The sequence below is a fragment of the Bos taurus genome, chromosome 18, assembly GCF_002263795.3.
Source record: "Bos taurus isolate L1 Dominette 01449 registration number 42190680 breed Hereford chromosome 18, ARS-UCD2.0, whole genome shotgun sequence".
Classification (NCBI taxonomy): Eukaryota; Metazoa; Chordata; class Mammalia; order Artiodactyla; family Bovidae; genus Bos; species Bos taurus.
In genome coordinates, this window is record NC_037345.1 from 7,720,923 (window position 1) to 7,737,186 (window position 16,264).

Consider the following 16,264-nt stretch of genomic DNA (forward strand, 5'->3'; position numbering starts at 1 on the left):
CTGGGGTCCTCACCCCTCCCTTTTAGGTACGCCTGGCCTTCTACACTCATTTACTTGACCTATCTGGTCCCTCTTGCTACTTCGTTTTTGGAGCCCGGCCCTGAGTTACACTGTCTCCCAAAGAGTAATCAGATTTCACCAGTTAAAATACAGGCAAGTAAATCTACCGTCTCTAAAATTATTAATTCTGTCAATTATAACAGTTCTTTTGTTTGTATAATGTGACCTCAGGCTAGTTACTTGCCTCTCTGCAGATGAGGAAGAACTCATAGTATGTACCCGCGAGGGCTGTTTTGAGGACAAAATGAGATACTGGATGAAAAGTGCATTCCCCATGTGTGGTAAACGGATCATTCATTGTAATTAACAAGGTTCGGCCTCTGCTGCTCTTGAACACCTGGTTTATTTCTAATCTTTGGGAAGTAAAGTTCCCGAACGCATTGCTTTTTCTTGTATCCAACTTTTGCCCGAGGTTCAGATTTCTAGGAAGGCGAATGAGGCTCAGAGGGACCTACACGTCTTACCTGTTCCCAGGACCCCCTGTGAAGTTTTACACCCCGCCCGCCTCACCTGGCTGCGCTCCGCCGCAGACGTGCCCTCCGCCTCCGGCAGGGGGCGCCGCCACCCGGGCCCCGCCGGATGCTAATAAGGCCCCGCCCCCTGCCGGAAGTCGCTGCGGCGGGAGGCGGAGCCGGCTGGCTTGGTCCGTCTGCGGCGCGAGAGCCATGGCGGCCTCTGAGGCGGCGGCGGCGGCGGATCCCGCGGCTCTCGCCTCGGGCGCCCCGGCCGTCCCGGCGGCCGCGAGGGGAGCCGCCGCCGCCTCGGGCCCGTGGGTGCCCCCCGGGCGGCTGAGAGGCAGCCGGCCGCGACCGCCGCCGGCGAGGCAGCAGCCCGCGGGTTCGGCGCCGCCGGCCCGGGAGCTTATCCAGCCGTCGGTGAGCGAGCTGTCCCGGGCCGTGCGGACCAACATCCTGTGCACGGTGCGCGGCTGCGGCAAGATCCTGCCCAACAGCCCCGCGCTCAACATGCACCTGGTCAAGAGCCACCGCCTGCAGGTGAGCCCGCCGCGGGCCGCGCCTCCCGGGGCCTGGCGCCACCGAGCGTCTGACGCGGGCGGCGAGGGCCACGGACGTGACCGCCCCGGGGTCCGGCCGGCGGCGGGGGTGCGGGCCGCCGCGGCCCTCAGAACGGGCCGGACCGCCGAGGGGGGACCCGGCAGGGAGAGTGGAAGCCCGGACGCAGGAGGGCACGGCGGGAGGAAAGCCCTGTGTCACGCGCCAGGCTGTCGGGCTCCGACCCGCGGGACCACCGGCGCGCACGCGGCGGCGGCCCGGGCGTTTCTCACGGTCGTGTCGTGAGCTCTCAGGGCACCTCCGTCCTGTTGCAGAGAAACCGGTGACGCTGCCCGCGTAGTGCTGGGCTTTAAACGCGGGCTCGGCTCTATGCCGGCGCTCTTTGCACCACACCCACAAGCACCTCCTTCGGGCCTTTGGGTGCTGCCCAGTCATTAACAGGGAGCTGCAGATTTGGCAACAAGTTCCACCGCTTTGGTAATATCAGCTTTGCTCAGGAATGAGAGCTAAGGGAAGTCTCCCTCTAGGATCTTAAGAGGGGACATTATATATAATTACAGGACAATAATCCTGAACGTCCATTCCACCTTACATAAAATGGGGAGGTGATTCTTTTTTCAACCCGAAGTGGCCGTCTGTGGAAAGCTTATTAAAAACCCAGAGGTGCAGCCCCACCCAATACCTCTTAAATCATAATTTCTCAATCATTACAATAGGACATTTCCTTCCACCACTTCTTAAAGTCTTTCTAAGCCAACAGTGGCTTATAACGTAATTTTAAAGTGTGTCATTGAAAGCTACGTTGTGAGTATGTAGCTTTTGATGGTCTGACTTGATTGAGAAGCAAGTTTAAATCACCTAGTCTCTTGCATGGTATGTCTGCCCTTCAGGTAAAGCTTCCTCAGGAATGTTGTTAGACTCAGACTTCTGATAAGAATTTAACAGAAAGTTTGAGGTTGTCTTCTGTAGTAGGGTAGATACGATGACCATGAAGAGCTGTCCACTTCCAACTCCAGCTGATTAGAGAGGCAACAGGATTCTTAGGAAGATGAGGGAGCCCAATCTGGAAATGTACTGTGGAAGTAAGCTGAGGTGGGTCTGTATTTTCCCTGCAGGTGGAACTGCAGTATTCCATGATAGTTCTGGGTTGCTTCCACACACAAGTGCAGTGACTCTGGAAATGGTTGTTCTCCTGTTTCCTCCTTCATACTAAATTTTAATTAAACACTTCCCTTCCTTAATCATATTTTAACTTGAGTGGATGAACTATATATTTGTAGGAATTCTGCAGCCTAATTGCTGTGTTCTCTTCAGCTCATATGTAACAGCCATCACCCACCTTCAGATCATCCCCTCACTGATTACTAAGGCAGACATTACATCTCTAAGCACAACGGAAGCGGCCAGTCTGACGAGGACTGTCTTTACCTTGTTGGCCTGAACGTCATTCTGGCAAGCACCTTTTAACACTTTATATTGTTTTTTGTGGAACTGCTGTCAGGAGCTATATCTCTCCAGATCTTGTGAAGAATCCATTAAGCAAAAAGATACCATTTATCAGTACTTCTCAGGATTGGTTTGATAGTATACAATTGTTGTTCATTCCCTTTGTCGTGTCTGACTTTTTGCAACCCCGTGAACTGCAGTGCTCCAGGCTTCACTGTCCTTCGCTATCTCCCTGAGTTTGCTCAAACTCGTGTCCATTGAGTCAGCGATACCATTCAGCCATCTCATCCTATGTCGCCCCCTTCTCTAGCCCTCAATCTTATCCAGCATCAAGGTCTTTGCCAATTAGTTGGCTCCTTGCATCAGATGGCTGAAGTACTGAAACTTCAGCTTCAGCACCAGCCCTTCCAATGAATATTCAGGATTGATTTCCTTTTGGATTGATTGGTTTGATCTCCTTGTGTGCAAGGGGCTCTCGAGAGTCTTCTCCAACACCACAGTTCAAAAGCATCAATTCTTCGGCGCTCAGGCTTCTTTATGGACCAACTCTCACACCCATATATGACTACTAGACAAACCATTGCCTTGCCTAGACGGACCTTTGTTGGCAAAGTAATGTCTCTGCTTTTTAATATGCTGTCTAGCTTGGTCATAACTTTTCTCCCAAGGAGTAAGCGTCTTAATTTCATGGCTGCAGTCACCATCTGCAGTGATTTTGGAGCCCAAGAAAATGAAATCTGACACTGTCTCCATTGTTTCCCCATCTATTTGCCATGAAGTGATGGGACTGGATGCCATGATCTTCATTTTTTGAATGTTGAGTTTTAAGCCAGCTTTTTCACTCTCCTCTTTCACCTTCATCAAGAGGCTCTTTAGTTCCTCTTCACTTTCTGCCACTAAAGTGTGTCATCTGCATATCTGAGGTTGTTGATATTTCTCCCAACAGTCTTGATTCTAGCTTGTGATTCATCCAGCCCAGCATTTCTCATGATGTTCTCTGCACGTAAGTTAAATAAGCAGGGTGACGATATGTAGCCTTGACGTACTCCTTTCCCAGTTTGGAACTAGGCCATTGTTCCATGTCTGGTTCTAACTGTTGCTTCTTCTTCTGCATGCAGGTTTCTCAGGAGGCAGGTAATGTGATCTGGTATTCCCATCTCATTAAGAATATTCCACAATTTGTTGTAACCCATACAGTCAAAGGCTTTAGTGTATTCAGTGAATCAGAAGTAGATTTTTTTTTTTTTTAATTCCCTTGCCTTTACTATGATACAGCGTATGTTGGCAGTTTGATCCCTGATTCCTCTGCCTTTTCTAAATCCAGCTTGTTCATCTGGAAGTTCTCAGTTCACGTACTGCTGAAGCCTAGCTTGAATAAGTTTATTTCTAATTGTGTTTTTAAAATATATAAAGTTCAGGAATTCTGAAGCATACAGTAGACTAAGAAGCAGGAATGTGTTTGAGGCAAGTGCAGATTTTGACAGTCAGGTCTTTACTTGAACTTTAGCCCAGCTGAGTATCAGTAGCCTCTCCTGCTTAGAATCTGTGTGAAGCCATTCTTCCAGTTCTAGTCATTTCTCAGATTTCTCTTGTCTGAAGACAGCACAGTGCATTCAAGATCTCTTTCTGAACTGAAAATTGAACAACCCCAAAATGGACTCTCCTGAGTTGCCTTCCTAGGTCACTAGAGAGACCTGTTTCAGGGGAAATTTGAGAAACCTCACCCTGAACCATCGTTGTTTTTTTCTTATCAAACAGGCTCACTTTGCTTCCTTGTTCTGTCTTTCTAACCATGTGGCCCCTGAACATCTGCCCTCTTGGTGTTTTAAAATAAAGGTGGCCTATGTGACAAAACAGCCATATCTGCATAGTGTTGCCCAGTGTGGTGAATCTACACTTAGTCAGGAGCCAAAGAAGCAGGCTCTTGAGTTCACACACTACTCTTGGACACGATGTTCTCCACGTGTCCAAAAGAGGCCTCAGCACAGGAGCTGATGGGGAGCTCTCTGTGGCCTTGAAAGGGTTCTGTGTTGGACCAGAGACTCCAGTGTGTTCCTTCTGGCCCTGAACCTGAGTATGTCCGCTTGGAGATGTGCATAGTATTCCATGGAGATTTTCCCTTTCTTCTGTTGATTAGAGCTACTTACGTAATTCTAGTTTCTTTCCTAGTTTTTTTTTTTTCTTTCCTATAGTTTTTTTCTTCCCTAGTTTATTTTTTTTCTCCTAGATTATGATAATCTTTTCTTTCCTTCCCCATTGGTTGCTGAGATGTTCTTTATTTTATTCTAATCTTTGCTCAGAAGGTATCCTGCCCTCACTGAACTATTCCCTTACAATTAACAAGTTCTTCTGAATGATGATGGATAAAAGTGGAGATAAAAGAGTTGTAAGTTGCAAGGTACATGATACCTTGTGATTTTATGTGGGTTCCTGGTGATTCAGGGGGAAAGAAGAGTAGGAGTAGATGAGCATTTCTTGATTCTTTTATCCCTCGTGTTTGAAAATAGTGAAAGGGACAGGAGGACCATTAAAGAACACCTTATCCAGCAACACACATTTTTAAAGCATGGCTTAGTGGATAAGTCTGCTAAGTTTTATTCTAGAATGTATATAGCACTTAAGAACGAAAATACCACTTTTTACTGCAGTTCATGTTTTATTGTGCCATCACCGTTTCTTTTCTCCCCTGTTCTCAGCTCAGAGCTTATTGTCTCTAAACAGAGGTGGGAAGAAGGTCAGGAACTGGGTAGAGAGGTGGTGTTGGGATGGGCCGAGGAATTGGCCCTAAGAAGGCGGGAAAGTGAACAGCGTCAGGTTGTTGCCACACCTGTAATGACAACACCAAGATGTTGGCATCAGCATGGCTGCCTTTAGTGTCTCATCCTGGTGTGTGATGCAACTTTGACTTAGGTGACCATAAACATTTACTCTTCAAAAAGATTCCTAAGTGCAACAAATATATATTCCTCCTCTTGAAAACTTTTGGGGAATGTTAAGTAGTTCCATTAGATAACAGGGAAATGACAGAAAAGAAGTGTAGTTTGAAGCTGTTTAGTACAGGACTTTGGATGTCCCAGTGGCTAGAAGAATTTGGAGTGCTCTCGAATATGTTTGAGTGAGGTAATGTTATAATCAGAGCTATATTTTAGAAAGGTGAATCTGGCAACATGTGAATGAAAAGAAAATTGAACGTTTAGAAATTAGGCTAGTGACAAAGTCCAAACAAAGTCAGGAATACTTGAACTGTTGATGGTAGCAGTGGAAAAGGAAAGATGAGCAGGTGGTAGGAGACAGTATAAAAGAGTAGCTAGCAAAACTTGGAAGCAACCGAGATGTCCTTCCAGAGGTGAATCAGTAGGGAACAGTGATACATCCAGACAGTGGAGTGTCAGCCCTGAAAAGAGATGAGCGGTCAGTCAGTGGTTGTCCGTGCTTACAGAGAAAGGTGTCATGAATAGGCGGAGCACAGCTTTTTAGGGAAGTGAATACACTCTGTGTGATATTGTAATAATGGATAACCGTCATTATCGTTTGGCAAAAGCCATAGAATGTGCAGCACCAATAGTGAATTCTAATATAATCTATAGACTTTGGGTCATAATGATGTGTCAGTGTAGTTTCATCAATTGTAAACAAATGTACCATTCTGCTGAGAGATGTTAATAGTGAAACAGGCTATATTGGAGTGGGATGGGGGGGCTGCATATGGTGTATGGCAACTCTGTACTTTCCATTCAGTTTTGCTATGGAATAAAACTCTTAAAAATAAATTTTATTAATTTTTCAAAAAGGGAAGTGAACAGGTATATGAGAACATGATAGGGAGTTTGAAAAGGGGTAATAAAAGGATTTCTAAGCAAATTGAGAATGTTTTAGAAATAAGCATGAATTTCGTGGTGACCCTGTAAGCAGAGTTTTATAGAACATTTGACAGGCTAAAACACAGAAGAGGGCCATCTCCTTGGTTGTAACTAAGAAGAATTTGGTAATGGTCAAGTGAATTAAGGCTTTTAGGGTCTTTCTTAATATCTTGTCCACATTTCATTTTTTCTTACATATTATACACTGCTGCTGCTGCTAAGTCGCTTCAGTCGTGTCCGACTCTGTGCGACCCCAGAGATGACAGCCCCCCAGGCTCCCCCGTCCCTGGGATTCTCCAGGCAAGAACACTGGAGTGGGTTGCCATTTCCTTCTCCAATGCATGAAAGTGAAAAGTCAAAAGTGAAGTCGCTCAGTCGTGTCCGACTCTTAGTGACCTCATGGACTGCAGCCTACCAGGCTCCTCCGTCCATGGGATTTTCCAGGCAAGAGTACTGGAGTGGGGTGTCATTGCCTTCTCCTATTATACACTAGAAGGAAGATAATATAAATTTAAAAAGTATTTCCTTTAAAAAAGATAAATTGGTGAATGGGATGAGTTTGATGACAGTGTTATTGTCATGTGAGCCTAGCAGATGTCCTTGTTTTAACAAAAGGAGCATTCCAATCATACTTTCACAAGTATAATATTTTCTTTAAGATGAGTCCATAGATTTTCTTTTTTAAATCGAAGTATAGTTGATTTACAATGTTATGTTCACAGCAAAGTGATTCAATTTTACATACATATACTTTCTTTTTTATATATTTTTTTCTGTTATGGTTTATCACCGGGTGTTGAATATAGTTCCCTATAGTATACAGTAGAACCTTGTTGTCTGTATATTCTGTATATAGTAGTTAGAATCTGCTAACCTGACTCTCAGTCTGTCCCTCCTCCTTGGCTACCACAAGTCTGTTCTCTATACCTGTGAGTCCACTTCTGCTTCATAGATAAATTATTTTGTGTCATATTTCAGATTTCACATATAAGTGATATCATATGGTAGTTGTCTTTCTCTTTTTGACTTACTTCACTTATACGGTCATTTCTAGTTCCATCCATGTTGCTGCTAGTGGCGGCATTTCATTCTTTTTTATGGCTGAGTTGTACTCTACTGTATGTATATACATCACATCATCTTTGTGCATTCATCTGTTGATGGACATTTGGGTTGTTTCCATGTCTTGGCTATTGTGAATAGTGCTGTTAGGAATGTAACGGTGCATGTATCTTTTTGAGTTATAGTTTTATCTGGATACATGCCCAGGAGTGGGATTGCTGGATCATATGGCAGTTCTATTTTTAGTTTTCTGAGGAACCTCATACTGTTTTCCATAGTGGCTGCACCAACTTACATTCTCAGCAACAGTGTGGGAGGGTTCCCTTTTCTCCACACCTCTTCAGCGTTATTGTTTGTAGACTTTAATGATGGCCATTCTGACTGATGTGGAGTGGTAGCTCACTGTAGTTTGGATTAGCATTTCTCTAATAATTAGCGATGTTGAGTAATGTTTCATGTGCTTGTTGGCCGTATGTATGTCTTCTTCGGAGAAATGTCTATTTAGTTCTTCCACCTGTTTTTTGAATGGGTCGTTTGTTTTTTGTTGTTGAGTTATATGAGCTGTTTGTGTATTTTAGAGATTAAGCCCTTCTGTGTTGCATCGTTGCAAATATTTTCTCCCATTCCACAGGTTGTTTTTTCCGTTTTATTGTGGCTTCCTTTGTTGTGCAAAAGCATGTAAGTTTGACTTGGTCTGATGTGTTTACTTTGCTTTTATTTTTGTGCCACAAAAACAGTGTTTAATGTATGTTATGAGTTTAGATTAGCTTATTGGCACTAAGTTGGTTGGCAGAAAGCAAGAGAAGCAACAAAAATCTCCACAGCAGATAACTAGTAGCTGTAATAATGGAGTGATTATGTGATAGCCTTAGTCACTGAGTCATGTCTGACTCTTTGGGACCCATGGACTGTAGCCCACCAGACTCCTTTGTCCATAGGACTTTCCAGGCAAGAATACTGGAGTGGAGTACTTTTCCTCCAGGGAATCTTCCCAACCGAGGATTGATCCTGCATTGCAGGTGGATTCTTCACCTGCTGAGCCATTGGGGGATTATGTGATAAGCTCTCTTTTATAATTCTATTAACTATAATGCTACTGAGTCCTCACCACAACCCTGAAAGTGAAAGTGAAGTCTCTCAGTCGTGTCTGACTCTTTGCGACCCCGTGGACTGTAGCCCACCAGGCTCCTCCGTCCATGGGATTCTCCAGGTAAGAATACTGGAGTGGGTTGCCATTTCCTTCTCCAGGGGATCTTCCGGACCCAGGGATCAAACCCAGGTCTCCCACATTGCAGGCAGACGCTTTAACGTCTGAGCCACCAGTCCTCACCACAACCTGAAGTAGGTCCTATTATCATGCCTACTTCACAGATAAGGAAACCAAGACAGTTAAGTTTTTCAAGGTTAAAGGAAAAGAGCAATTCAAACTACAGCAGTCCATATTCCAGAATCCATGGGTTTAACCACTGCACCGTGCTTCTTAAGCTCAGCTACACATTAGGATCATCTACGGAGATTGTTAAACCAAAGGGAGTCTTAGCCACATGGTTGTTCATTTCCTCTCTAGGTACACACTGATGGTAGAGGAGGAGGTGGCATGTTCCAAAGGTATTGAATCCTCTCTCATCACAGCACCTAAGGACTCAAACATCTAGGTGCTGCTGCAGGCCTGCACGCATGTCTGGTTGTTTCCAGTGGCCCGTAGAGAGGCCCTTCATCACTCCAACCCCCACACACCTTCCTCTGGGGCCAACTAGGAGTGGCCAATTAAGAATTAGACTGGAGGCCAGAGGTGTTTCACTCCTGAGGGCTGTGGATTCCTCAAGGGCAATAAGATAGTACTTCAGGCTAAATTAACTCACCAGTTATTTTAAAAACCCCAGTCAAAATGTCAGTCACATACTTAATAACAAAGGATTACTCGGATGAGTTCATATATATATGAGGTGCTTACAGCAGTGCCTGGCACAGTAGTAAGTGCTGTGTTAGCGCTGGCCATTATAATGATTACTAAATTTCAGATTAGAGCATGGTGCCTGTATTCATGCTGCCGTAAAAGAGCTGTGTCAGCTCGCTTTAGCTCTGTTAGGGGGCATAGTGGTGATCAGAGAAAGTCACTGTGCTCTTTATCAAGAAGACTTTGATCATAGTCAAAGGAGGTTTCTTTCAGAGGCTCACCCTGATTCAGTGGGGGTGAGATAAAAAAGAAGGGAAGACTTAAGGATGACACTAAGTCTTGAGCCTGAGAAACTCTTACAATTAAAGACATTGGATTAAGGACAGAGATTTTTAAATCTAGAAGGAATCTTAAAGGAATGGATAGAAGGTTTTTAAACAACATAGTTGTTTTTTGTTTATGTTGTTTTGAAAAATTGTAACACATTAAGTTATAGTTTATGCGCGATAAAATTTACCCATTTTAAGTGAATAATTCAGTTATTTTTAAGTAGATGCACAGTTCTGCAACCACCACTGCAATCCCAAACTTCAGAACATTTTCATCACTCTATAAAGATCCCTTGTGCCCATCTTTAGTCGTTCCTTATTATCACCCCCAACTCGCTCTGATGGTTTTTAAAGATCATTATTTCATTTTTCTTTTGCAGGATGGCATAGTAAATCCAACAGTAAGAAAAGATTTGAAAACTGTACCGAAATTCTACTGTTGTCCAATTGAAGGATGCCCTAGAGGCCCTGACAGACCATTTTCTCAATTTTCTCTCGTAAAACAGGTATTTTACTTGTCTTAACTATATACTTCTCTAGGGATGAAATGCAGATGTCATAAACCCAATGTATTGTAATTACTTGCCAATCATACAAGAGAATTGAGCAGAAAGCTGCTTATAAGGACAGACACCCAAGTCTCTCACTTGGGGAAAAATGAGTGGGTGTGAGCAAAGGCTGGCTGGTTCTCGGGGGGAAGATGTCCAGAGTGGATTTGGAGAGACCAGGTCAGCAAAGTATGATAAATTGGGTGTGCTTCCAGATCTCTGGTGTGAATCTTTCAAGGTCAGAGGAGCAGAGGCATAGGGAGATGTTCTCCCAGGGAGGAAGAAACTGTAGGAAAAGAATTTCAGAAGCAGCTCCTCTAGAGAGGAGCGAGGGACCCAGTCAGTGGGGAAGGTGGTGATTCTGGACTGGAAGACTCTGAAACACTTCCCTGAGGGTTTGCTGGAGGGGGTCCTGAGAACAGCACTCCAAGACTTGTTCTGCTTGCAGCACTTATTTGTAAATCAGAAGTAGGGGTGGATACCTGGATTGTTTCCAAAACAGTCTCAACTTTTCACAAAGATGAGGCATATGTTAAAGGGCAGCTGGCCTGCTTTTACATTCTTTTGATTTGCACTGCTATATTTTATCATGTAAAATCATTGTTATTTTATGTTGATGACTTTTGAAAGGTTTTGAGCAGTTGCAGATTTTCACTTCGGTCCTTTTGTGTTCTTCCTAGCACTTTATGAAAATGCATGCTGAAAAGAAGCATAAATGTAGTAAGTGCAGCAATTCGTATGGCACCGAGTGGGACTTGAAAAGACATGCAGAGGATTGTGGCAAGACCTTCCAGTGCACGTGTGGGTGTCCCTATGCCAGCCGGACTGCGTTACAGTCCCACATCTACCGAACTGGCCATGAGATCCCTGCAGAACACAGGTAAAGGGGGAGGGGGGTGGTGGCCCAAAAGCCAGCAGCTGTGGGGAGAGCTTCAGGCGAAACTTCCTGGAGAGCCGTTAGGCTGAGGAGAGAGGAGGAATGGTAGAGAAAAGATGAGACATGAAGAAGGGACCTTTTGGAAATGGCAGCAGTACTAGTAAATAACCCACATCTACTTGACCCAGTTGTGCTCCTTACTCATTCACCAACTCCTTTTAAAGGTCCCTTATTATTCCGAATTGAAAATTTACTGGGATTTCTTTTTTTTTTTTTAAGATTTCTGTATTTATTTGTGGCTGATCTGGGTCTTGATGGCTGCGTGGGCTTCCTCCAGTTGCAGTGCACGGGGGCTGCCCTTGTGTGCGATGCCAGGGCTTCTCACTGGAGGCTTCCCTTGCTGCGGTGCACAGGCTGCAGTAGTTACGGCGCAGGCATTCAGTAGTTGCGGTGCACGGCTTGGTTGGTCTGCCAGAGGCAGGATCTACTCGGACCAGGGATCAAATCTGTGTCACTTGCATTGAAGGTGGATTCTTGACCACTGGACTACCAGGGAAGTGCCTATTGAGTTTTCAATTCTTCCAAAACTTTCATCGTTTTCTATTAGAGGGATACTGGATTGTTGAAGAGTTGTTTAAATCATGAAATCGCTTCATTTGAAAGGTCAAATTTATATTTGGATTAATAGCTCCCTATTTTAGACATGATAATCACTGCATTGTATAATATGTTAGCTTCCTGATGCTTGCGGATCTAAGCTGAGTTCTAGTGCTTAGAGCTTTACCCAAAGGTGTGCTTCCTCCTTTCCTGTTGGCATGTTTCTGAACTTCTGTGTAATGGGCCAGGTTACAAACGGGATTTCTTTTCACCGGGCTGAATCTGACCCCTGCTGTAGATGTGAGACATAGAGCTTATAAGTGAAGATACAGTGCCAGGGTTGATGAAGAAAGCCGCAGTTTAAAATCACTTTTCTCTTTTTCACTCTGTCGTCGTTTTCAGGGATCCACCTAGTAAGAAAAGGAAAATGGAAGGCTGCCTGCACAGCCAGAAGCTGTCCAGGAAGACCGTTGAATCGCTGAGCAAGCAGCCGATTCCACGGCCAGACGCTCCACAACTAGAGACTTCAGAAATAAAGCTGGTGGCTTCCTTTGAAGACTCGTGCAGCTCTAATGCCAAACAACAGACTCTTGCAGCAGCTCCACGGTACCCTCAGAAGTTGCTTTTACCAAAGCCCAAAGTGGCTTTGGTTAAACTCCCCGTCATGCAGTTTTCTCCTGTGCCTGTCTTTGTGCCTACAGCCGACTCCTCGGCCCAGCCTGTGGTGTTGGGTGTCGACCATCAGGGCTCTGCCCCCGGTGCCGTGCACTTACTGCCCTTGTCCATTGGAACCCTGATCCTCAGCCTGGATTCGGAAGCCTGCTCTCTCAAGGAGAGCCTCCCTCTTTCAAAAGTTGTAAATCCTGTTGCTGTTGAGCCAATTAGCACAGGTATTCAAGTGAACTTGGGTAAAAGTCCATTTAGCCCGTTACAAGAACTCGGGAACACATGTCAGAAGAACAGCATTTCTTCCATCAATGTGCAGACAGACCTGTCCTACACCACACCGCAGTTCATGCCGACTGCACAGTGGGCCAGCCCTGACTCCTCTGTGTCGTCCTGTTCGCAAACTGATTTGACATTTGGTTCCCAGGTTTCCCTTCCCATTAGTGTTCAAACTCAGACTTTTTTGCCCAGTTCTAAGGTAACCTCATCCATCGCTGCTCAAACTGATGCATTTATAGATGCCAGTTTCCAGCCAGGTGGGATCTCCAGAGAAACTCAGACCAGCGGAATGCAAAGTCCAGCAGATGACCGAGTACAGATGGACCAAGCTGTAATGTGTGGAGACATTTTTGAAAGTGTCCATTCATCATATGGTGTGTCCACAGACAGTATTATAAGCAGCAGCTTAGTAGCAGAGTCTGTAACTCATGACTTGTTACCTCAGAACCACGCTAAAACTTTAACTCAAGATATTGAGAAATCCACACCAATAATAAACTTCAGTGCACCAAACAGTATGCTTTCGTCACAGAACATGACAGATAATCAGACCCAAACCATGGATTTACTAAGTGATCTAGAAAACATCTTGTCAAGTAACCTACCTGGTCAGACGCTGGACAATCGTAGTCTTTTGTCTGACACAAATACTGGACCTGACACCCAGCTCCCATCTGGCCCAACCCAGAATCCTGCAATTGATTTTGATATCGAAGAGTTCTTTTCAGCCTCAAATATACAGACACAAACCGAGGAGAGTGAACTTAGCACCATGACCACTGAGCCAGTCTTGGAGTCACTGGACATAGAAACCCAAACTGACTTCTTCCTTGCAGACCCTTCTGCCCAGGCCTACAGTTGTAGGGGGAATTCGAGCTTCTTAGGCCTTGAGATGTTTGACACGCAGACACAGACAGACCTGAACTTCTTTTTAGACAGTAGCCCTCGTCTGCCACTGGGAAGTATCCTGAAACACTCCAGCTTTTCCATGAGTACTGATTCATCTGACACAGAGACCCAGACTGACGGAATCTCCACTGCTAAAAACCTGCCTGCCCTGGAAAGCAAAGTTCAGTTGAACAGTGCCGAAACACAGACCATGAACTCTGGCTTTGAAACTTTGGGGAGCTTATTCTTCACCAGCAATGAAACTCAGACAGCAATGGATGACTTTCTTCTGGCCGATCTGGCCTGGAACACGATGGAATCTCAGTTCAGCTCTGTTGAAACCCAAACGTGTGCAGAACTACACCCAGTCTCCAACTTCTGAAAGCGGAGTCCACATGGGGGATGGATTCACAGTTCCCTTCTGGATTTAGAAGATGAAGAACAGGGACAACAGTATTAACTCTATTGAATGTAGTTGACGATACAGTTACTTCGATTCTTTGAGGTTCTTTGCCTTTTTGTACTTGTAAACATGAAACTTGTGTAAAAATTTGTGAGTGTATTATAAAGTGTAAGATGTTGATCTGAACATGATTGTTTTTGTGTTGCCGACATTTGCCCTTTCAGTGTAGTCTTCCCTTTTTTAAAAAAAAATGTATTTCACACCTTTAAAACCCATCTTGCCATTTAGCTGAAGCCAAGCTCATCAGGACTTAGGGTGCAAACCTCAGATCTTCAAAACATGTTCATCAAAGCATGACTGACTTAAACTGCACCTAAAATACTCTTACCAGTGCTTGTTAAGAGAGTCCTATTCCCTGATAACGTGTAAAGAAGTCTGACGCTGCTCCGTCAGATTTAAACAGCAACAGCTTCGCCTGCTTTGACATCTTACTCTTCCCTAATTTGAAGACACAAAGGAAAACTACTGTTGTCTTTAGCTCCTGAGACAATTTGCTTATAGCCAATGCCATCCCTCTACGTGAACTGTTACTGGTAGGAACGTAAGTGTATAGTACTTTGCTCACAAGACATGTTGCTGTACAATTATTGCTTAAAGTAGTAGCGGCAAGCACTTAGTGTAAATAGTGATCCTTTCAGTCTAAGTGACAGTAAGTCACCCCAACTATGGAAACGCTGGGCTGTAGAATCACACCTGTTAGCTCGTCCTGGAGTGTGTCCTACAAGCCATCCCTCCTGCACCCTACCGAAGGCCAGGGTGGTGCTCCAGAGCTGCTCAAGGTGCACCCCACCCGCTGAGTCTGAGTTTTGTCGCTCTAAATGTTAAAAAAACAATAAAAATAGTAATGTAGGGAGAAAAGGATATTCCCTGTTACATTTCAGTACTTTTCATAAGCTTGCTAGGGCACGAGTGCAATCAACTACTAGAGTAAAGTGAGTCTTTTCATCCACCTCTCATTTTTTTCCTTGAATGAGGAAGCACATTGGTCTAGCAAGAATAGTGTTTGTGCCTTGAGGATAGCAAGTCTAGAATAGATCCGTCTAAAATACGGCATTCTGCATTATGTTGCTTTGTTTGTTTAGAGAGGGTAATACTGAACGGTCTTCAGAGAAAATGAGGTGAAGATCCAGCACTGCAAGAACATAATATGTTTTGAGATGGCTGAACAGTCAGGTACACTTGGAGGGTTTTTTGTATTTAGAAGATCCTGAGTTCTTGATTGTTGGCCAGCTTTCAGGCAAGTAAAAATGCAGTCTGTACATTTTTCTAAGTTTACCCAAAAAAATGCTCTTTTCCTTATGTGGCACATGCTTGATGCTGCTGAAGACTAAACCCTCAAAATACAACCTAAGGAAGGAACTAATAATTCATTAGAGAAAATCATTGGTGTTGCTACTGATTCCTATCCCATAGAAGAATTGGTGGTAATGGATAAATAACATGTCCTGGGCAGATGAACTCAACCTGGTAGATTAAAGTTTGCTTGGGTCACAGTTGCCTATGAATGTGGGTTTCAAAACAAACATAAAGCCTTAACTTAGTATTTCATTATGTTTTAGAATCATCACTGCCTTAACGTTTCAAACATCTATTTCAGTTCTCCTAGTAAGGAGAAGTGCATGTTTGTTTTGGCTTTTTGTAAATATATATGCAGTGATCTATGGCTTTAAAAAAAAAAAATCTGTGTGTCTGTGACAATGTTTGTTAATTCAGCCAACTGAATTATTTACAGAAAATTGAGCATGTAATAGTTCATGTACCAGTAAGAACTGTCCCCCACCCAAACCTTAGTTCCCTGAATTGTTCTAAGATTATTTGTAAAAGCTGAAAACTCAGTGATTAAAGAGAAGTGAGAATTCTACCTTTGTGTGAATTCTTCAACGTACTCATAATGTGACTTTGTTGCCTTAACTCTTCACAAATTCATCCTCCTCTGAAAGTCACATGATGAAATGACTGTGCCTAGTTATTTCCATTACCTTTGTTCATGAAAATATGCTAACAGTTTTCCCAGTAGAAAAGAGAAAGACATTCCATTACCAAAGCTGCTATTTTGATGTAAAGTTTTTATTTTGATAAAAACTACCATAAGTTTTTGGAAAATTTTTTCAAAGGAAATTACCCATTTTTTTTCATCCAAATGTCACCATTTCATAATGGGGTGTCTTTTATCTTTGTAAGTAATGTGGTTCTAGCTTAAGAGCAAATATGTGAGGGTAAAGCTATATGAGTAGTTCTTTGCTCAGTCACCAGCTGTAGGAAAGCCAAATCAGTGTGTT

General features: G+C 44.0%; 1 protein-coding gene across 2 annotated transcripts; it reads left to right on the forward strand.

Annotated features, from left to right (window-relative positions):
• Window positions 1-725: 725 nt before the first annotated feature.
• On the forward strand, window positions 726-15,846 carry ATMIN (ATM interactor). 2 transcript variants are annotated; one of them, NM_001205413.1, is made up of 4 exons: window positions 726-1,055; window positions 10,048-10,173; window positions 10,896-11,095; window positions 12,092-15,846. In NM_001205413.1, exons 1-4 carry the CDS (start codon window positions 726-728, stop codon window positions 13,902-13,904), a joined length of 2,469 nt encoding a protein of 822 aa, NP_001192342.1. In that variant the 3' UTR covers window positions 13,905-15,846. The 2 variants fall into 2 exon arrangements, with proteins under 2 accessions (NP_001192342.1, XP_024834397.1); XM_024978629.2 differs by lacking the exon at window positions 726-1,055 and adding an exon at window positions 7,130-8,651.
• The last annotated feature ends 418 nt before the right edge of the window (window positions 15,847-16,264 follow it).

Excerpts from the sequence above, each read along its gene's own strand:
- ATMIN (NM_001205413.1), top strand. The coding sequence starts at position 726 with ATGGCGGCCTCTGAGGCGGCGGCGGCGGCGGATCCCGCGGCTCTCGCC. Across the intron at positions 1,056-10,047 it reads TCAAGAGCCACCGCCTGCAG|GATGGCATAGTAAATCCAAC; the intron begins GTGAGCCCGCCG and ends TTTCTTTTGCAG. Across the intron at positions 11,096-12,091 it reads GAGATCCCTGCAGAACACAG|GGATCCACCTAGTAAGAAAA; the intron begins GTAAAGGGGGAG and ends CGTCGTTTTCAG.